General features: G+C 42.0%; 2 protein-coding genes across 2 annotated transcripts in view; both read left to right on the top strand.

Moving 5' to 3' along the window:
• Positions 1-6876: 6876 nt before the first annotated feature.
• On the top strand, positions 6877-10423 carry LOC110485111 (myeloid-associated differentiation marker-like). Its single transcript, XM_090196023.1, has one exon. The coding sequence runs from the start codon at positions 7423-7425 to the stop codon at positions 8344-8346; it is 924 nt and encodes a 307-aa protein (XP_090052149.1). The 5' UTR covers positions 6877-7422; the 3' UTR covers positions 8347-10423.
• Positions 10424-11821: 1398 nt separating this feature from the next.
• The window catches only part of LOC110485973 (testis-expressed protein 2), a 65588-nt gene continuing 53549 nt past the window's right edge, over positions 11822-23860 (top strand). The window contains exons 1-2 of the mRNA XM_021557244.3: positions 11822-12284; positions 13078-13162. The gene's annotated coding sequence lies outside the window, so the exon portion shown is untranslated. The remainder of the gene's footprint in view (positions 12285-13077; positions 13163-23860) is intronic.

Below are 23860 nucleotides of genomic sequence, written 5' to 3'. Positions count from 1 at the left end.
TGTAATTTTTGTATACTGATCTCAGTCCAGTTGTTCTGTAGAGTTGATCCATCCTGTTTTCCAGTGCAGGGGAGTCAAAGATCTGTTCTGGTGTCAGTCAATCCTGTAAGCATACTTTTTTGGCCCTACCTGTTTTTCAACTTGGGCTATCCTGAGAACAGTGTCCTTCAACCATTTCCGTAACCACAACATGACGCCACATCACTGATACGGAACCAGAGACTTAACCTTCACACTGTGTCTCTATTACATAGAAACAGTATTCCCGCGACACGGCCATAGGAGCCTGCGGCCTAACTGACGATTGCTCAAACATCCCCTTTTCGATCTAAAGCGAAGAAGGTGATGTCACCTTTAAAGTCATAAAGGGTTATTTTAAGAGCATTTATGTAACGTCTCAAGCAGATCAACTGTCATTATATCACCCTGAGGTGGTTACATGAAGCACACCTAGTATTGTTTGTGGTGATTGTGTTTCATTGTGCTACTGTGTGAATATAACTATTGTTGTAGTCCAACTGGCTAAACATATTATATCTCATGGGAGAGAAAATAGTTGTATGTATCATTGGAATCATTACATAGTACCAGCAGATAAGAGCTGAATTCCTTGATTCAATGAACAATGTTCGGATTAAAAAGACAACGTCTTCAGTTAGATGGCGCCCTCTATAGACTGGAGGACTGTATGCGGAAGAATGCCCAATCCCATATCAACCCCTCCCCTACCCCTCAGCGTTTTGTATGTCATGACGAAGCATTTACCACATTCCTTATCCAGTCCTCTCAGGTCTCCACAAGTGCATGAGAGTAGGGGTAAGGGATAGAAGCTAGTGGTTGTTTTGGGATGAGCACCACATGAATGTTCCGTTACAATGACATCCCCTATTCTATTGTACTCCCAGTCACCCCTTTTGTCTATAAAGCCCTGTTTGTGTTACAGTCTTTTCGGTGAGAAAGATTATGATTATGAAATGCAAATGGGAAAACAGTGGAGCTTTTCACTAAGATGTGCTACTGGAAGCCAGTTGACATCAGACAGAACGAGGACTTTACTGCTTGCCCTACCGTGAACACATGCGAACACACACATACATTCACACACAACAAACACACATTTGATGAAGTGATAGGTTCCTAACAAAACTAAAGGGGGCGGCGTGTTTGTGTGTGTGTGTCACAGGAGGCTGCTGAGGGGAGGACTTGCTCATGATAATGGCCAGAACAGAGTATATGGAATAGCATCAAACCATGTGTTTGATGTATTTGATATCATTCCACTTATTCCACTCCAGCTGTTGCCACGAGCCTGTCCTCCCCAATTAAGGTGCCACCCACCTCCTATGGTGTGTGTGTATGTGTGCGTGCCTGCATTCGTGTGCGCACGTGTGCATGTTCACGCGTGTTTGGGTTCACGTGTGTGTGTGTAATGCGTGTGTGTGCCGTATGTGCATGCGTGTGTGTGTGTACGTGCGCATCTGTGTGTGTACACGTTTGTGTGTGTGCATTTATGTGTGTGTGCATGTTGTGTGTGCTTGCGTGCAAGTGTGTGTGTGTGTGTGGGAGGTTCTGACCAAACCTGATGCTGCCCTGTGGCCTTATAAGGCCCGGCAACTTCAATAGTGTTCTTCATGTCCGTATCGACCCGAAGTAGACAGTGTGTTTACAAGCCTGCCTCACGCGCTCACTATACACTGTGACAAAGCTTTAATGTCCCCTTCCAAAAACACACACACACACACATGCCTGCTCCCAGCCCCAGCATGCAGTACAATGCTGTTTGGTTTACAGCGGAGAACAGAGGCGATTCTCTGCTTTTAAATGATTAGTTCCTAAGTCGGCCGTAATGATATAGTTTGACTGAAGTGTGCAGTTTATTAACTGCATAAAGACGATATTATTAGTGCTGGGGAGAAGGCAATCGGCGGGCTTCGCCTTTCAGCTTAGCAGCGGGAGTCTGTGGCGCTTTGATCTGAATCATTGCTAAATGTCTTTGTGCGATAGAGGGAGGCGCTGGAACCAGCACCGGGACCGGGGCCACATCAATTATTCACTCTCCTCTGCTTTTCTTTCCCTTTCTTTCCCTCTCCCTCCCTTCTTTCCTTCCTTATTCTCTCTTTCCCCCACCCTCCCTTCTTTCTTCCCTTCTTCTCTCTTTCCCCCTCTCTCTCTCCAAAATGAAATAGTTGCTCGTCTCTTTTTTGTGTGTGTGTGTTAGTTAGGCTAGTGGGGGACAATTCCTCCTCTTTCCGTGAGGTGGCTGTGTCCTTGTGGGTAGTCAGTGGTGCCCTTGTTCATTGCTGTGTTACTCCATCTACGGCCGTAGATATACATACTCAATAATTAGGGCCCTGAGTTTTTCCTGGTCAGATCACATGGTCCTGGCAATAGCAGACCGTTAATGACATAGATCCGTCAGTGTCTATGACTCCTTATAATGCATAGCGGTAAAGGATACATAGCATTGAAAACTGCAGTGAGAAACAATTCTACATGACTTATGTGAAAGCCACATAAAGGATACGATCGGCTCTCTGTCCTCTGGTTGTGTCTTACATTCAGTTGCAGAAGGACACAGTTGACCTTTACACTTTGTAAACCCCGTTTCTTCACTGTTGTCTAATGCCTATAGTCATTGTCTGTATTCATTGGTTACCTATTCCAATCAGTATTTTCATCTGAATTTTAAAACATTTACGTGATTGTTATTATGATGTGTATGAAATATTGATTCAAATAGACTGAATGTCAATATCAAGTTGTACACAGAAACTATGGTTGTCTGTGATGAGTACATTTGTAAAAGCAGTAGGAGAGTTCACCTCATAGTGATACATTGGGGGTCCCCTCCAAACCTGAATTAGTATGAGGTCTGGCTGTTTTAGAGAGCCCATGTAATTCATATATCTACCACATTGTGGCACTGTTACCCAAATGACCTCCTTATTTATACTGGTAAGATGGACCACTTTCAGCATGGTAGACATTGAAGATCAGTCATACAACAGACGCACCTTTTTCAACAAAGTTTCTTCAAACCAAAACTGATAACGATTCATCCTGAGATATTCGACTCCATCCTACATAGAATGAGAGAAGCTCCATCACCACACAGTCAGTTCAAGAAATGAATGAACATGTCAGTTCGAAATAAAACTCATTGAAATCAATGGGCAATTTCCACTTTGAAATTAAATTCAAATTTAACTAATTATAATTGTATTAATTCATCCCCAACCTTGAAGCGCTAAAGCCTCATACATTACTTCCAAACAGCGAGCTACCTTGCATGTGTTTCTGTTGTTTATCTGCTATTGTGTCTTTGTGGCGTGTGTCTTCTCTTGTCAGAAGGCCGTTTTTGAACTTGAGCAGTGTGAACACATGGGAATTGATGTATCCCGTGTCTATATATAACACAGAAAGCAGGTTCAACAACTGAAGTGACTGTGTCGGATCGTGACAAGACTCTTTGTGTTTGTGTACAAAGACACACACACACACACACACACGCATAAACAAACGGACGCACACGCATGCACACACACACACAAACACACACACACACACATCATACACAGAGTACACCAGAGGTGGGACCAATTCACTATTATTCCAGTCACAAGCAAGTCTCAAGTCACAAAGGTTCGAGTCTCGAGTCGAATCCCAAGTAGAACGGGCCGAGACTCGACTTCAGTCCAAGTCGTGCATTCTAAGGGCAAGTCGAGTCACACATTTTTCCAAGTCAAGTCTCAAGTCAAGTAAAAAAAATCTATACATGCAATGAATTGATCAACTACAAATCAAAAGCTCGGGACTATAAGGTTCCGTCTGTCATTTTTGTCAAAAATGAGTTAGTCACATTTCATAGATCTTTAGATGGTTCTTCTTATGTCTGTGAAGTTCGATTGTTCAGAAAGTACATTTTAAAAATGCTAAACTAGAAAGATCTGCATAAAGCCATTTGAACTTGGCACTATAAGGTTCTATCTGCAGTCCAATCACAAGCCTGAACAATTAGAGATGGCCCAATCAGGACACATGACTGTGCTATCACCCTCTAAGTATGGTTTAGGCTAGTTTAGACAGCAATAATGGCACCCAAGCAAAAGAAAATTGAATGATGTCACATCATTGTTCAGTGATGACTGGAGTTTGTCTGATGATCCTAATACATTTCTTAATGTATTTGATGATGTGTTCTGACTCTATGTTGGTAAAATGGTGTTATTCTATCATATATGTCGTCAAATAGCTAGTCTTCTTAAAAACGGAACATGTCTAACACGCACGCATACGTCATGAACAGAATTCACGGATGCATACGCACACACAGACAAATAAACAAATGTACACACACACTAACAAACACATACACATGAACTTAGAAACACACTCAGACCAACTTACTCACGGACACCCAAATAAACACATGCATATGCAGAAAAAGAAATGATATACTATTTGTACACACACACACACACACACACACACACACTCATGTATCTGCACACCTCAAGCACACATACTAGTGTTGTCAAATGAAAGAGCAACTGAGATATTCTTCTCCACCTCCGGTACCACTCCCCCGAGGACTGTGTAGAATCAAATGTTCCACATATAGCTCCTCTGAAAAGCACTTCAGTCAAATGATCTACAACACCCTCCAATTGTCAATGGGCCTTGGCTTGCTTTAGGAGTACCCAGCTCTAAATCCAGACCTGATATGTAATAAATAGAATCAAACACCTTGTAAACAACATTCAGTTCAAACTGACCATATTTATGCCTCCATAAACGGGGGCAAAGGCATTGTGCGTGTTTGCATGCATGCCTGCATATGTGTGTACCACATTATTTACACTAACCAGAAATGAATTGTTCGCCATAATTCTAGAAAAGGGAACAACATGTCATGCGAACTGTGTCAGAGAGAAAGATAGTGATGTTTTGCGACAGCGTTATTGCGGTCACCTGCAGCTACCTACACTATGAGACTGAGAGTGCTGCAACCATAACAGGAAGTGAAGCCAGTGAAGTGAAGAGGTGGGTGGAGGAGAGGGGTGGGGGTATACAACCTGGTCTCAGAGTATTTCGTATTATTCTCTATGTGAATCCAAGAACCTCCATTTAAAATTCAATTGTACTTGTCACATGCACCAAAATCAACAGGTTTGGACCTTACAGTGAAATACAAGCCTAACCAACACTGCGGTTTTAAGAAAAATAAGTGTTAAGTAAAAAATAAAAGTAACAAATAATTAAAGAGGAGCAGAAAAATAACAATAGCGAGGCTATATACAAGGGGCACCGGTAAGTCAATGTGCAGGGCACCTGTTAGTCGGGGGTAATTGAGGTAATATGTAGATAGAGTTAAAGGGAATATGCATAGAAAATAAACAGAGAGTAGCAGCAGTGTAAAAGGAGAGGGGGTAACGCAAATAGTCTGGGTAGCCATTTGATTAGCTGTTCAGGAGTCTTATGCTGTATAAGCTGTTAAGAAGCCTTTTGGACCTAGACTTGGCGCTCCGGTACTGCTTGCCGTGTGGTAGCAGACAGAACAGTCCATGACTAGGGTGGCTGGAATCTGACAAATTGTAGGACCTTCCTCTGACCCTGCCTGTCATGGATGGCAGGAAGCTTGACCCCAGCGATCTACTGGGTTGTACGCACTACCCTCTGTAGTGCCTTGCGGTCGGAGGCCGAGCAGTTGCCATACCAGGCGGTGATGCAACCAGTCAGGTGTGTACAACCCAGTAGATGCTCTCGATGGTGCAGCTGTAGAACCTTTTGAGGATCTGAGGACCCATCTGAGTCTCCTGAGGGGGAATAGGTTTTGTCATGCCCTCTTCACGACTGTCTTGATGTGCTTGGACCACTATAGTTTGTTGGTGATGTGGACACCAAGGAACTTGAACTTCAACCTGCTCCACTACAGCCCTGTCGATGAGAATGGGGTCATGCTTGGTCCTCCTTTTCCTGTAGACCACAATCATCTTCTTTGTCTTGATCATGTTGAGGGAGAATTTGTTGTCCTGGCACCACACGGCCAGGTCTCTGACCTCCTCCACATAGGCTGTCTCATCGTTGTCGGTGATCAGGCTGTTGTGTCATCGGCAAACTTAATGATGGTGTTGAAGTCGTGCCTGGCCATGCAGTCATGAGTGAACAGGGAGTACACGAGGGGACTGAGCACGCACCCTTGAGAAGCCCCCGTGTTGAGGATCAGCGTGGAGGATGTGTTGTTACCTACCCTTACCACCTAGGTGTGGCCGTCAGGAAGTCCAGGATTTTGTATGATATGTTACGTTTCGTATGGTATGTATTAATTTGTGGGTGTCCTTCACCCATTTCATATGATATGTTACGAATTACAATTCGTATTATAAGTTATACATTTGCAAACGTACAATATGTTACAAATTTGCAAAACGTATTATATGTTACGAATTCTAGCTATGTGGCTAGTTGCTCGGCTAGTGGTTAGGGTTAGGGATTAGGGTTAAGTATAGGAGTTAGGTTAAAGGGTTAGCGTTAGGGTTAGGGAAAGGGTTAGCTAAAATGGTTCAATTTAGGGTTAGGCTTAAGGGGAAGGGTTAGCTAATACGATAAGTAGTTACAAAGTAGCTAAAAAGTAATAAGTAGTTGAAAGGTTGCTAATTAGCTAAAATGTTAAAATTGTCCATGATGAGATTTGAACTCACAATCTTTGGATTGCTATACATTCGTGTTATATGCCCACCCATCCTCCTCGACCAACCACCCTACTTTAGTTTTTTGCCTCATGTAACCATACTAAACGTAATATGTCATGCTCATTTGAGTGTCCCGGCTTTATGTTTACTATGATACGTCTAGTCTATGAGACCAGGCTGGTGTATAAGAAGCACAGGATTGAAGAGTGGTGGTTTTAATCGGGTTTGCACTGTGTTTGCATTGTGAATGGTATTGGTGGTACAGGACAGAGTGGAGATGACCGTTGGCTCATGCGCTGAACTGTTGGTTTAAGTGATTTTTGGGGCCTTTAATTTTGGGCCTACCATATTCTATTTCCGGAGGGTTCTTTCCAGGATTTGGAGAAATGTACAAGGGGGTTTGTCATCTGACTGAAAGAGCTCAACAAGACGGCGTTCTTTTTCTCAGTTGGTGGGAAATGTTTTTGTGAGTTGAATCTATACTGGTGCAGTACATTCTCCTGGTTAAGGTTGTTGACATCCTTTCGGAAGGTGGAAGCAAATTTCTGTTTTAACCGAAATAGACATTACAACTTGAAATTGAGCTTGTCCAAACTGAGGTTTAAAGAAGTAATATAGGAAGCAAGACACCTCTTTGCTGCTCTACAGCAAAGCCTGTTACAACATTCTAAATCTCTGTCTACAGCCTTTTGGACTTTCTCGTTTTGGACTTTGTTTGGGAACCACCACCATGCCTGTAATTGTACTGGAGGCCAGTGATCTGACCAGCCCTCTGTCGCTGGTGCGTATGTGGGCTCTCCTGTCCGGTTGCCTCACCTTCAGCCTGGTAGCCTCTCTGGTTTCCCCAGAGCTGACCTCTGACACCCACCAGCCCTCCTTCAGGATCCTCTGCATGTTCACCTGGTGCCTCTTCTTCATCCTCACCTTCCTAATCCACGTGGTCAACATCATCCAGTTCCACAGCCTGGTCCCCATCTCCTGGAAGAACCTGACCGTGACCGTGGCAGCTCTCGCCGCCCTCATGACCTTCAGCGCCTCGGTCACCTTTCCTTGGGCGGTCATGGGTCATGAAGGTGTCTGGCCCCGTCCTATCGCCGCCTCCTTGGCATCGTGTCTCACCTTCCTGGCCTATGCAACCGAGGCCTACCTCATCCGCACCCAGACCCAGGACCAGAAGGGCTACATGGCCAGCGTACCCGGCCTGCTCAAGGTGCTCCAGCTCTGGGGAGGATGTGAGATGATCGTCCTGGTGGTGGAGCAGGTCCGTGGAGCTTTGGTAAAAGGAGCCGGGGTAGGGTTGGCAGCTGTGGGTTGGCAGCTATGGGTGTCTGGGGTGGTGTATGCCCTCTGTCTCCTAATGTCCCTGGGTACAGTGATGGTGGTTCTAGGGGACTGTGCTGGGCGATGCCCTCTGCCCTTTGACCGCCTGCTGGCAAGCTTCAGTCTGACAGGGGTGCTTCTCTATGTGGTCGCCACCATACTGTGTTTTACCAGAGTCCTGGAGCAACAAAACCCCGGCCAAGAGTTCGCAGACAGGAAAACTGGGCCCACCCTTGTTATCATGGAAGCAGTGATGACCAGCATTACTCTGCTAGCTTACACAGTGGACCTGGCCTTCTCTATCAAACTGCTGCGGGATAGGAGTCACGCCTGAAAAAGACTCGCCTGGATAGTTGACCTTCAGAACACATAACATGTACATTATGGATAGTAACAAAGTCATCGTGTATTATAGGAGAAGGGGACACATTGCCAAAGTCCATGAAATATTACGTTCTGTTGATGCCAATTGTATATCGATCGGAGGCTTGAAAATGAAAAACAAATGTCATAGATATTTTCATGTACGATATGTTCATGTGCACAGTTTTGGGGATTAGTTCCAGTACATGTAATTCAACTAGTAATTTAACTACATGTTGCAGTAGCTTGGTGGTAGTTTAACTAAATTCAAATATTTGTAGTGTTTTCAGTGGTCAATTACTTGTTTGCCAAGTAGTGATGTAGCTTTTACTGCAACTGGGTAGTTCCACCAATTCGGTGCCTTTTTGAGATTCTTTAATTTGGTGAAAAAAACCTGTTTGATTTCAACTCATTTGAACATTCTGTCATAATGAGCGCGTGTTCAACTTAATAAAAAACAAGTTTTCTTATCTCAAAAAGGTTAAATAAATTTTAAAAAACGATTATAGTAAGGGCCTATTAAGTGCCAAATAAAGTAACAGGCTTGACTGTAACAGGGTTGACGATTTCACCTTAAATTAGCCATGAATCCCCTTGTGACAAGTGGAATGGAAGCTTGTTGTGTACAACATGTAGGGGCAATTAAACGCAAGCGTCACCCCAAAAAACTTAAGTGTCAAAATATTTCTAGCCTATCTATGAGTTAGAGGGTTGACGTGTCATGCTCGACCCACTCAATTATCCATAACAAAACACCAGAAAATAGCCAAAAAGAGTGGAACCAACCCGCCTGCTTTTCCAGAGGATTGAATCGGTCACATTCTAAATGTAATCCGTCAGTTACTAGTTACTTGTCCAAAATTCTAATCAGTAAAGTAATTTATGGATTACCTTAGCTCAGTAACATCATTTGATTACTTTCAGTTACTTCTGAATTACTTTCCCCTTAAGAGGCATCAGCAGAAGACAAAAATGGATCCATCAAATGTATTTTGTGTGTCATCACTCGCTCAGGTGGAACAAAGTTATGCTGCGTTTGTAACCAAGTGAGAAGAGCGAATTTACCACATCGACTGGGAAAAACCCACTTTAACGACCCTCCAACTGGTCATTACTAGTGGGAAACTCGTCTATCATCCTGAGCTCCCACTTCTTTCACATGCGGACTTCTGACATCACCCACTAGAAATGACCTTGATATCAGCATTTTCTGCAGTTAATTAAATGCAACAAAACAATATTTATAAAAAGCAATCTATTCATATGGTTTTGAACACTATAATTTGTTGACAAGCATGATAGCTGTACTTTTAGTGTATTAGTTTACACAGCTTGTTGGCCATTAGCCAATCAGTGTTCAAAGTACATGAATGCCTCCAACTGGTATTTACGACTTCACAACTGGTAAATTCCTACCTCCCACTTGGTTACAAAGCAGCAATTCACTTGCACCTTTTTTCAATGCTGAATTGAATGTCATTGAGAAAACAGAAAGGTGTCATAACGTATTTTTTTCCCCCTGCAAACGCCCTTTCTGAATTTAAAAGTAATCAACAAAAATTATTATTCTAGTCTTTCAAAAGTATCTGTTATCTGATTAAAAATATTTTTGCTGGCAGCTAACCGATTACAGTTCTTTTTTTTGTATTCAGATTACATGTTACTACCCAGCCCTGCATTAACACTATTATTTAACTATTAGATGTTCACTGTTTCTTTTAGTCAAAAAATGTTTAAACAGGAATAGTTTTACCATCTTAAAACAAGAGTTCAGTTCATGTAACAGGGTTGACCTTAAAATGAGGCACAGATTCCTTAAAACGAATCACTAATCACATGAAATAAATAATCATCTTCAGAAATGACTGTCAAAGCAACAAAATGACTAAGGCTTTACAATGATGGTGTATACTTGGATATATTTTGGGGTTAAGTGGGTTACAAACTTCCTGGAAGTCACAGAGGATGCGTGGAGGGATATTTGAAAATGCTGGATTTTGGCACTTGAGAAAATCTTTATTCAAATAAAAAAAATCTGATTGATTGAATTCTCCATGTGGTTTATATGAAAATAAAGGGGTTTTAAAATGTAATATTGGTGCACAATTTCTACTTAAACTATCAAAAGGTACTCATTTCGTGGAACAAGCCAACTGCCCACTACATTTCCTACATTAAAAAAATATATAGCTAAAAAACTCCATATTAGGATGGTGTTCCTATTGTTTTGTATACTCAGTATATATTTGAATACTCGTGTAACAGTATAATTTTAAACCGTTCCCTCGCCAATACCCGGGCGCGAACCAGGGACCCTCTGCACACATCAACAACAGTCACCCACGAAGCATCGTTACCCACGAAGCATTGTTACCCATCGCTCCACAAAAGCCGCGGCCCTTGCAGAGCAAAGGGAACAACTACTTCAAGGTCTCAGAGCAAGTGACGTCACTGATTGAAACGCTATTTAGCGCACACCGCTAACTAAGCTAGCCGTTTCACATCCGTTACACTCGGTGTAGCTTTACTCTAGCTGAACTTCTTCCAGTGTGAAGTAATTGGTAACTTGGTAAACCATTTTTATATTTCTTAGATTTGTAAAATAAATGTGAAATAATAATAATCATTTTCATCTCTTGAAACTGACATAATACACAACGATTTGACTGATCCTGAGACATACACATATACATAAGAAGACTACAGTTGAGACTTGAGAAGCAGTGAGGGCCTATTAAGGGAATAAATAAATTAAGGGAATAAATGAAAACAAAAGACTAACATTACATGTATTCTGTGTCACAACTCATTACCATAACCCAACTGGGGAGTTGGTAGGCAGACAAATGTCATCACACTGCAGATTTCAGATATGGTGCCAACTGCCATGTTTCTGTCTGGGCAGAATTCTCTTTCATCTTGTCTTCATGCAAGGGGCTTAGTGATTTAATTTAGAATACTTTGAGTTTGTAACTTGTCTTGCTTATGGTTCTGTCTTTGAGAGATGAAAGATACAGAGTTAGAAAGGAAGTGATTGAATTGATAAGACATCTTGAACAAGCAAGGTATGGTGCAGTTGTTTCTCAACACTCTTGGTTTATTTTTGGTATTGCCTAGTATTCTATAAGAGTTTGAATAGAGTCTGTGACGAATCTAAGCATAGTCTAAATGTAATTTGCATAAAGTAAACATGTGCATTAAATGTAATGTAGCTAGATTCCAGAGATGAGTGGACTCATCCAGAGATGAGTTTCTGCAGTGGATACAAACATGTCACAAATGTGTTGGGGGAGTAGCAACAGTTATAAGTCATTAACACTAGATGGCGATGCTTTCATTACCATACAAGCCTTTAATTCAAATAATTCAACTTCAAACTAATTGCACTTTTCTCTATTGCTCATTTCTTTGTAGTATAATGAGACAATCCACAGTGGAAAGACACAGAGACCAAAGTTACAAAGTGTATCTGTGTGCTCCAACTGCGCTCCAGTTCTAACCTATAAAGGCCGATGTCATTTTCATTGACCATTTTTCGGGAACCTTTTTATCTGTGACATGTATTTCAAGTCCATTTTATAGTTCTAAAACTTAAAAAAAAAAAAAAAAACATCCGAAAAACTTCTGTATAATCAATCCCCGAACGGGTTCGGGTTGATGATCCTACTTATCTACTTTGATTACTCTAGCCTTGGAAGACGTTAATGTTGTTGTTTTTTTCACTCAGGAACTCTGTGCTTTCAGCAGTCAGCTGTCAACAGGCTGGGCATGAAATGAGGCTCAGACAACGACGCAGTACTTGGAAGTGATAACAATACAACGTTTTGTCACTGTCCTGTAAAACTGTTCATATCCATTCAGTGGATTTTGTAATCCTGCTTGCTCGAGAGATGATGAACTCGGGACACGGTAAGGTCGCGCTTGTTTAGGCAAAACACACCTCTTTATCGGAGTTTCAGTTTTGACACCTTTGGCTTCGTCGTCGAGAAATTTCACGTAGCCAGCGGTTTACAGAGATTTGTTTTTCCACAAACGACTTCGTTGTTATTTCGTCAAACAAACCGTTTCGAGCAGGGCTTTCACAAGAGTGAATGTTGAAATGTAAAAGCGAGAGTTGTTTTGAGACAATTAACGTTAGCTAGCTAGCAACTAGCTAAGTTAGCTAGTCATTAGGTGTAGGTAGATGCATCCCAAACTAAACTAGGGAGTTTGCTAGGGCTTTGGTTTACCCGTAGCTAAACGCTAGCGAGTCACTGTTAGCTGGCAAAGCTAGCAGTGTATGCATAGTTTATTATGCAACATAAACTTACTGATCGATACAACATTGCCCGCGTTTCCTTATAGTTCATAACATAAGCAGGAAGTTGCTTTCATATGTGTTATACTGTTCTTTGAAGCAACTACAAAGCCAGATGGTAACGTTAGTCATTGCATACGTACTGTACGTACGTACAGTAGTTAGTAGTTAGTTAAACTGTTCTGGCAAACATTTATCTCAAATGCAGACTGTGGGTAAATTGGAATACATCTTTGGAAACATTTCTCACCTGAGCAAATGTTTGAGTGATGACAACATGATGAAAACTGCTTAGTTACACAGCAAGTCCAATGTGCCGTTAAGTTAGTGTGTGTGTTGTGTGATTGCACATGTTTGATGTGCAAAAATCTGTATGACCATTGTTTATTTTGTTCTCTTTGGCAGATCATTGAACACTATGGACATGTGAGACTCGACATGAATGCAGACGCTGAGGCGATGCTGGATTGAATGGCACTGAGGATACGAGGTAAGTACTTTGCCAGTAAATTTGACCTGATCATTGATCCATTCTCTGACACAACTGACCTTTGAGAGATGGGGGGTCTGGGGGAGGAGAGAAAATAAAAGATCATGAGAAAGAGAGACACTGATTTCTGTATCACACAGCCTTTATTCTATTGGAAAATATTGAGATTGCAGCAGCAGTCAAGGACAGGTTCTAGGCGAACCATAAAAAGACAGACAGGGCTCGTAGTAATGCCTGGAGCAGAATGAGTGCAATGGTATCAAATATGTGTTTTGATGCCATTCCATTCGCTCCTTTCCAGCCATTATTATGAGCCGTCCTCCCCTCAGCAGCCTCCACAGATCAGTATGTCTCTTTTCAGCCCAAAACAAATACAAAAAAATAAACGTTGTCACTGACGTTCACTGCTGCTGAGACGAGGGCAGAATGCCCTCTGCTGTTAGTCTTTTTGAGCAGACCTGAGGTATTTGTCAGGTACTTTGAAATGGATTTGACTAATTGGCCTAGTGAAAAGTAAATGGCTCTCTGTGGCTGCCATTCAGCACTGTGATAAAAATAAACAAGTCAAATAAACAATTCCTGTAAAGTGATTGTTCAACCGTTTTCCTTAAACAAATGTATCTCAAGAAAGACTCAACAGTTTTGGTTTAGCAACCTTTTGCACTTGTTGTAGGCCTAGGCTTGGCCTTCCTATTTTGCATATACAAGGTGTATTTGTTTTCAATGGAGTTTCCCATAGGCCCATGTGTAAGGGCTTATCTGTTTGTGCTATTGATCATATGTTTGTGCTATTGATCATTATGCGATGTCCTGATAGTGTGTGCGAAACCTCTCAAAATGGTATTTCACCATGGTAACGGTTTGGTTACAGTGTCATTGGTTAATGATCCACTGTTGGTTGCACCCTTTTTACACTGCCCTCGAGCATGAGTCATTTCAAGGGGCCTCATGTGTACTCAATACAATATTGTGTGTGCTAGGCAAGCTACCGTTAGGCAAATTCTGAAATCAAATTCTACTAATTCCGTCTCTACATCCTTTATGTCACTCTCGCAACACACATCACCTACCCTAACACTAAGGCTATTAATAGAATTGCTCTGTGTTTTAGTCAAAAGCACTTTCCCCACATCCGAAAACACCGTCCACACAATAGACATGGCCTTGAGTAGTGTGAAATCCTCTGGAATTGTGTGTCGAGTTATAACGTGTGAAAGCGAGAGAATGGATAGAGTGCCGGCGCACCTGTTTAAGACTCACTAAGCTTAGCTCTAATTTCTGTAGCAGGTCCATCAGAAAGAGAAGTTACGCTTGTCTATCCTCAGCAAAACACCGGAGGCATAGTGAAATGGATGTCTGGTATACAGTAGAAAGGGAAATCAAAGCGAGCCTTCTGTTCCTATCAGGCAAAAGCTGCCGCAAAACAAATGTTTTGTTTTCCCACTGGTAGTCGTGGCGACTGCTCACTTTGACCACATTGGCACATGTGGTCGTGAGGTCGAGGTCTTAGGTCTCACGTTAATTTTAGGCCGGATAGTGACCCCCTACATAACAAGTTAGCAGAAAGCTAACTGATTTAAGAACAGGCTGAAATGTTATGTCTTTCTTTTTTTTCAAGCCGAACATCCCATGCTTGTTGTTTAACTTTGGCGACTGATGACGGATCTCCATCTATGCTGTTTTGCAATGTCATAGAACAGGTGTGTGTAGGCTGTTTTCTTCACAGTGCAGAGGCCTCCCTGTATAATGCTGGTAATACCACACTGCAGTGTGTTATTGTGCCTGTCGTGAGACTGGGAAAATGTGCTGTTTATCACAGTTTTATGCGGGGCCTACGGATTACACCCTGTTGACTCAGCACCTGTTCATGGCTTTGCCCCTGACTGACTACTTGGCCACCTGCTCACCTAAATATTTCCACGATGTTGGTATATTTTTTTTATACTCAAGCTCATTTCTGATCCTTCATCAGTCACCAAATTACCATTCATACCATTTTGTAATGGCGCTTTATTAGGGTTGCACATTTTGGGGGATATTCAGAGGTGGAAACTTTCCATGGGAATTAACGGAAATATATGCAAATTAATATGAATAACATTTAAATGTAGATGTTTTTTGCATTGGATATATTTACCATATCATATGGAGACAAACAAACCTTTTACCTTATCATAAGTAGACATAATTGCAAATTATTAAATCCTTCCAATAATAAAAAATTTAAAACGATTTAGTTACGAATTTAACTTTAATTAAATGAGTTGACTCTTCACATGCGATGATTTCACTGTACAACAAAAGAAAGGGAATATTGAATGATCCCCAATGATCCATCGCATCTCTCAAAAATATTTTCAACATACATCTGTAAAATGATAGTCTAGAAACTAAAGATTTGGTTGTTTTCCTCTAAGGCTCCCATGTCTTCTCCCTGGACCTCCTCAATGTCCATCTCTTGAACATCAGACTGAGGCCTCATCTTCACTGTCACTTTCCAACCTTGAGGATGGCTCGTTGTCAGGCTCAAAAAGCCAAACATTTTTCCGGATGGCCACCAATTTTTCAACCCTTGTATTGGTCAGCCTGTTGTGTGCTTTGGTGCATATGTTCCAAAACAAGGACCAGTTGCGCTCTGAGGCGGCTGATGTTGGTGGGATTTGGAGGATGATGGAGGCAACAGGGGAAAGAGCCTCAGATCTACCAAGTCCCTCCCACCAGGTGGCTGATGAGATATGTTGGCATGACTGCCATATTGCATCTCCATCCCAAAGCCCTTGCTTGGAAGTGTACTTTGCCAGACTGCCAAGAACCTTGCCCTGATCCAGGCCAAGGTGGTGAGACACGGTAGTGATGACACCATAGACCTTGTTGATCTCTGCACCAGACAGGATGCTCTTGCCAGCATACTTGGGGTCCAACATGTATGCTGCGGCATGTATGGGCTTCAGGCAGATGTCTTTACACTTTTTGATGTATTTCAGAACGGCAGTTTCCTCAGCTTGGAGCAGCAGTGAAGTGGGCAGGACAGTACGGATTTCTTCTCTTACATCTGCAAGCAGACACTGAAAATCAGACAGGATGGCATTGTCTCCCTCAATCCGTGCAATGGCTACTGCTATAAGTTTCAGGTTGCTTACCACTCTCTCCCAAAATACATCATCCAGGAGGATCCTCTTGATGGGGCTGTCCATATCGGCAGACTGTGTTATGGGCATTTCTTGGAGAGACTCCTTCTTTTCCAGGAGACTGTTAAACATGATGACAACACCACCCCAACAGGTGTTGCTGGGCAGCTTCAATGTGGTGCTCTTATTCTTCTCACTTTGCTTGGTGAACTACAAAACATAGTAACTGTACAGCCACCATACATCAGCTTGCATTCACTCACTCAGTCTGATCATGTTCTTCTCAAGCATGCTTTAATGCTGCTATAACTTGATGACTCTTCACATACCTAACCATTTCCTTGGCTCTCATGTAGAGTGTATCCATTGTTTTCAGTGCCAAAATGTCATTGAGGAGCAGATTCAATGCATGAGCAGCACAGCCAATGGGTGTGATGTGAGGTTCGGACTCCTCCACTTTAGACCAAGCAGCCTTCATGTTTGCAGCATTGTCTGTCACCAGTGTAAAAGCCGTCTGTGGTCCAAGGTCATTGATGACTGCCTTCAGCTCATCTGCAATGTAGAGACCAGTGTGTCTGTTGTCTCTTGTGTCTGTGCTCTTGTAGAATACTGGTCGAGGGCTGGTGATGTAGTTAATTATTCATTGCCCACGAACATTCTACCACCCATCAGAGATGATTATAATACAGTCTGCTTTCTCTTATGATTTGCTTGACCTTCACTTGAACTCCATTGAACTGCATCCAGCAAATAAGTAAATAAAGCATGTCTGGTTGGAGCAGTGTAGAACATTCAGAAATCTCTTCCAATACACATTGCCTGTGAGCATCACAGGTGAACCAGTTGCATACACAGTTCGAGCAAGACATTCATCAGCATTTCTCTGAATACGTTCTTCCATTGGGTCAAAAAGGACCATGAGCTGTTGCTATCGGTAAGGTGTCTGTAGTAGAGGGACTTTTCTCAGAGGTTGCATGTTGTGAGAGATGAGGGAACTTTATGCACTTGGCCAGATGATTCTGCATATTTGTTGCATTCTTCACATATGATTTGGCACAGTATTTGCAAATGTACACAGCTTTTCCTTCTACATTAGCTGCAGTGAAATGTCTCCACACATCAGATAGTGCCCATGGAACTTTCCAGTTAAGATTAGAAAATTAAAAAATTTGGGCTCAATAGCATCTCATTTGTGTGCAAGATCTTGAGAATCAGCTGTGATGCAAGAATGTACTGTGCATGCAGAGGGTTGCAATTCCATTGAATTAGAGATAGTTTAACCAAAATATGCCGCAAGAACCAGAATTTCCTTATGTGTATCCCACAAAAAAATGTTTACTGTTATAAGCAAACTTTTTTTTAATGAATTTAAGCAAAATTCCCTTAACTTCCCATGGAAAATTTCCGTATAAAATTCCGGAACTTTACCGGAATGTTTCTGACCCTTTGCAACCTACTCTTTATAGAGCAGAGCACTGAGTTGTTGACTCAACTGTAGGGTTGTGTGTTGTTGCATCATGGCCCATGTCACAGGTTAGCCATTCAGAGGCCGTAACAGGTGTCAGAAAGCTGAGCAATTGTGGAAACTCACCACATTGCCCTTCCACAGTTGATCAAGTCCAACAGGCTCTTTCTATCAACCCAAACATGTCTATGCAAGTACAGATCAAAGCTGGTGATGTTTAACTCCTTGGAATGGCATTGTTGTTGGTTTTGATCTGAACAGGTTTGACTGGGATTAAGGCAGGAGGGCACAATAGTTCAATAAACAGGCTTTTCTTTTGGCCTTGTTTCCCATTGCCCTAGTATCCTCAAAATGCACTCTCTTATCAGATCAGACAGACAACAGTTGATGCATTAGGCACTTAGGTTAACTGAACATTCATCTGCAGTGCAACCCAAAACAATTATGTAAATCAATCAGTTTGTCTCTTATGAGGAAAAAATACTTATCGATGTTTCACAATGACTCATCGTTGTGATTTGTGAATCTGGAATGTGCTCTGTGGAATGTGCTCTATGCAGAAACATTTCTATGAGAAATGTAGGCAGAAATATTTTTTATGCTAGTTGTTGGCTGTTTCTATCACCATTATTCTCCTCTTGGCAAGACTGACATTCTTCCCGGGAGACAGTGAGCTTACCCAGATGAAAATGTAGGGCCTTATGATTTCGGCGATGCGGATAACACGGACGGAATCGCGGAATTTGGTAATAAAAATGGAATCAACTGTAAAATGTGGAATATTGCAGAATTTTCCATAATTTGGCTGAAATCGATTTTTTTCTTTTAAATCAGCATTAGGCCTAATTATTGTAGTAACCTAAATTATTTCATAATTGTAAAATTACAGACGAGTAGGCCTAGAGAAATAATTCCGTTTTCGTATTGTGGTGTTTTGAGAGGGGGGTCGGTCGTGCGTGAGACCCTTACGTCACCTCACAACTTGGCTGTCATTTTGAGAAACATGTCGAAGAGGCCCTCTGAGGGTCAAGTCATCAAAAAAACATACAAATTTGACATCAACATACTATTGATTGGACCTGTAAAAATATGTGTGATGACTACTTAGTCACATGAAGCCCATGTGAAGAACAAGGAAAAGCACTGTGTTAGCCAGAGCATGCCTCTTCAAATGACCATTACTAGTGCAAGCTCATCAACAGATTCAAGACGAGAATTTATTCAGGACTTTGTGGCTGTGCACCGAGTCTGACATCCCCTTAGAAAACCAAAGAAAGCTACGACTGTTTCTAGTGAAGCATTGCAAACGGGGAGGAGCGTTGCCTGAAAATGAGAGCAGCCTCCGTCAAACTCACCCTGCCCTGTGATTGACCAACATTGCCATTCTACAGAAGATACGTGGGAAGAAAATTTGAGCTGGTTGTTGACAAGACAACCAATGCAAGGGATTGCAGCGTTCTAAACATTGTCATTGGTGAGTTAACTTAACATCCTATTAATATACCGTTGCAATAGCCTACATTTTACATTCTGCAATGTGAATTGTACGCATGCAAATTGTGATATTCCAAATGACGAGCTATCGTGGTGAAATATAGCGATGCATAATGTCAGCAGCTGTCTGCCTCTCCATCTAGCTAACTATCGCTGTATCTATATTGTGTTTACACTTGAAATTTAAATAACACTTATTTTGTCACAATATTATTTTAGGTTAAAAACATAATTCAAGTGTTTCCTTATCTTTCATTGCAGGTGTTGAAAACCAGTGCTTTCTGTTAGATGTCATTTTCATGGAAAGATGCAACTACTCAACGTTTTCCCAAGTTGTATTAGCCTCCCTCCACAGCAGCCATCTGAACCTGAATGATGCCTGGGAAGTGGTCACAGATGATGCCTCCTACTGCCTGAAGGCATACAAGGACGTTCTGAAAAGAGTGATGCCCAATGGTGTCCATGTAACCGGTCTCTGCCATGTCGTCAATCTGGTGGGTGAGACCTGGCAGCACTACAAATATGTCCCTGAAGTTGCATCACTTGTGACTTGGATGAGATCTGTCTTCAAGAAGCCTGCCGGAAAGAGAAGATAGTGGAGCTTCCTCATTATGAAGGAGTTTGTGCAGGCCAAGGCTCCTCCTGAAGCAGTGAGCTCCAGATGGAATAGCTGTTTTGAGACCGTGAAAGTACCATGTTCATCTGTACAGAGTTTTTGTTGCAGAAAAGGCATTATCCCAGGCAGTCACAAACATCCTTAGCCAGCTGGAAACCAATAAGGTTGCTGCATTATCTAGATTCTTGCATTACTTTTTTCATTTATTATGAAACACTTAGTATAACTCTGTATTGAAGCACTTGCCTTGATAAGAAATAGTGCAATGTTGCATCATTACACATTTATTGTTATATCTTATTAATTAGTTGACTTTTTATTCAATCACATTATTAGACACACTTTCTGATGATAACATTTGCATACATCGTAAAACACAGAATTAAGATTTTTTTTATTTGGGAGAAAATTGACAGACACGGTCCTAAAAATGACAGACACGGTCTAGCACATTTACAGAAATGTTGATAATTCTCTGTCAAACTTAATTTATAGTCATATTCATTGATTGAGAGGCGGTGAATAGTTGCTCAATTAGGCCCACTTTTCCCACACGCCTCACACGGGGCACCAATAGCCTCTGGAGGAGCTCCTATACAAAGATCAGTGTGTACTGATGGATGGACGGACGGACAGGATGTGGTGGGTCTAGAATGTCTGGGGTGTCAGTGGACATCTGCTAAGATGACTCTGTCTGGACAGTAGGGCTGACCCCATTTAGTTGACTGGTCAATAGGCTGTTGGTCGACAGATTTCTTTAGTCGAGCAATAGTAAAAATAATGGTGTACAGACACCTTTCTGAGTGGACTAATCCATTGTGGAGGCTGTGGGGATAGTCCAGTCCATCACTCTAAGACATGCATTACTGACATTTTATATGATTCTATTACATAAGAACAATGGTGCAACGCTAATAAAAATTATATTATTTTATAACAAATGCGCTTTCTCCCGTGTTGGATTGCGGACGCTGTTCTGAAACATCAGTGCCCTGTTGAATTGACGCCTTTTCCTAGACCATGTTGCTATGTGCATCATAGGAAAGTTAGCCAGCATATTGGTGTTTAGAACAATGTGGTGGAGGCAGCAGCAGAGTTAGGAGACAAGAAAACAGCCCTTGCCTTGATTGTCTAAGAAAAGTGAGGAGAGATGAAACCCCAACTTAATTAGGTCTATTATCAACAACCTAACTGTTAAATGTGCCTGACTTTATTAATCATCCATATACACTATATATACAAAGGTATGTGGACACCCCTTCAAATGAGTGGATTTGGGTATCTCAAACAAAACCTTTGCTGACAGGTGTATAAAATCTAGCACACAGCCATGCAATATTTTCAAACAAGTCAGTTCATCAAATTCGTCAGCCCTGCTAGAGCGGCCCCGGTCAACTGTAAGTGCTATTATTGTGAAGTGGAAACGTCTAGGAGCAACAACGGCTCAACTGCGAAGTGGTAGGCCACACAAGCTTGTATAGTGCGTAAAAATCGTCTGTCCTCGGTTACAACACTCACTACTGAATTCCAAACTGCCTCTGAAAGCAACGTCAGCACAAGAACTGTTAAGCCTAAGAACGAGCCTAGTGATGAATCACGCTTCACCAGTCTGACGGTGAATCTGGGTTTGCCGGATGGTTGGAGAACGCTACCTTCCCAATGCATAGTGCCAACTGTAAAGTTTGGCGGAAAATTAATAATGGTATGGGGCTGTTTTTCAATGTTCGGGCTGGCCCCTTAGTTCCAGTGAAGGGGAATCTTAACGCTACAGCATACAATGACATTCTGCATGATTCTGTGCTTCCAACTTTGTGGCAACAGTTTGCGGAAGGCCCTTTTCTGTTTCAGCATGACGATACTTATAATAAGTAGGCTAATGTCATTAGTATAGCAGCATTGTATAACCACCATTTGAGCCGTAACTTACTTAGGCCTGGAAAGTATTCAGACCCCTTGACTTTTTCAAATTTTGTTATATTACAGCCTTATTCTAAAATGGATTCAATTCGTTTTTTCCCCTCATCAATCTACATAATACCCTATAATGACAAAGCAAAAACAGGTTTTTAGATATAAGAAAACGGATCAGATTTTACGTAAGTATTCAGACCCTTTTCTATGAGATGTGAAATTGAGCTCAGGTGCATCCTGTTTCCATTGACCATTATTGATGTTTCTACAACTTGATTGGAGTCCACATGTGGTAAATTCAATTGATTGGACACCATTTGGAAAGGCACACACTCATATAAGAGCCCACCGTTTGTTATAACCAATTTATTAATGTGATTGTGATACGCAATAGGTCAGGCCCTGAAGAGGGCAAGGGTTGAGTGAATAGGGAATGTTTTTCCTAAACAAATGAGGGATTTCCGTAACAGTCAGAAATACTCCTGAGTGCGCTCTTGTCTTTTCCCCAGGTGTCTGAAGACAGTTGTTTGTGCAGACAGGGTCAATAGCCTTTGATATTCCTCAGAAGTAATGCCCATTTATAGAAACATGTCAGCCTGTCAGCTATGAACGATAACTGAGATGGGCCAGGCATAGTCTCTGTACCTAGTAACGGGCACGTCCATCATCCCTGTCTCCAGGATACAATTACTTGTTTACCAGGAGAAACAGGGCTGATACAAGGAGGGTGGGAGGGAAATAAATATAGAGTAGAAATGTATTCTTTCCAAGCCAATGTCTATTGCTTTTAAAAACCGATATGACGAGGCAAACTGTGATTAGTTGCGTCAGGGCTTGAGTTCTGGTTTCGAGCCGAAAGCAGACCGAAATAGAGATGTCTCATATCAGAAAGCTGAAGCACAGACAGACTGTCATTTTGGACCCGAACTGTGGCATTCCAGCCTTTCCAGATCCTCCAGTTCATGAGGCCGCGACGTAAGTGATTACTCGGATGGATATTTCTTGGCAGCTCAGCCCTTTTGACCACCTTAGTCCATTTCGCTATTGATCGAAGTACCGGAGTTCATCGTTAACAGTCAGCTTAGCAATGTCTCACCCCTTTTGGTTTCTTCTACATACAGCATTATTAGCAGTGCAGTATCACAAACTATTGTTTGTTCCTCATTTCCTACAGTCTGTCTAGCTAGGTATCAGTTCTTCAGCACTGTTGTGTGCTGTAGCGTACGGTTGCCTTGGAAGTTAGCCGTTGTGGAACTATGTCGAAGTGGCAGGAAAACCCAATTACTTGAGACAGATAAGGCAGCCAGGCAGATATCCGGCATGTGTTGTCTGCCAAGGAGAGAAAAACATCTGCAGAACCCAGTTCACTTTCTTAGGTGTGTGTCCTTGTTTGCACACTTTCAGTTGTGTGCGACTGTGTACCCGTGCGTGCGTGTCGTTGTGTGTCTGGATGACTGAGTGTGTCCGTTAGCCAAGGGGGAGACCAGGTTGGAAGCATTAGAGCCAGTGTTGGTGAACACTGCAGCAGTAGACGGCTGGACAGAAAGGCCAAGAAGATCATCAAGGACCTCAGCCTCCCGAGCCATGGCCTGTTCACTCCGCTACCATCTAGAAGGGTGAGACAGTACAGGTACATTAAAGCTGGGACCGAGAGGCTGATAAACAGCTTCTCTCTCCCAGGCCATCAGAATGAAACCGTCAACACTAGCCGTCCTCCGTCCAGTACCCTTCTCTGAACCTTAGACTCTGTAACTAGCCGGCTACTACCCAGTACTTTACCCTGCACCTTAGAGACAGCTGCCCGATGTACAGAGTCATTGAACACTGGTCACTTTAATAATGTTTACATCCTGTTTTACCCACTTCATATGTATTTAGTGTATTCTAGTCAAGACTCATCCTATATAACTACTGTTGTACACATATTTTCTATTCACATAATGTCCATACTTGAAGGCTCTACGCGTTTAAAAATTGTTATTTTACAAGGATCACGTGTGCCCCTATGTTGAAAAATGTAGTGGTACACAAAGAAATTTAGGAGAACAATGAAACCGTCATGGTACAAGCATGACGGTCACAAA

The sequence above is a fragment of the Oncorhynchus mykiss genome, chromosome 13 (assembly GCF_057628025.1).
Source record: "Oncorhynchus mykiss isolate SJ-2025 chromosome 13, ASM5762802v1, whole genome shotgun sequence".
NCBI classification, from domain to species: Eukaryota; Metazoa; Chordata; class Actinopteri; order Salmoniformes; family Salmonidae; genus Oncorhynchus; species Oncorhynchus mykiss.
The sequence above is the reverse complement of the archived record's forward strand: the minus strand, read 5'-3'. Positions and strand labels throughout refer to the sequence as shown.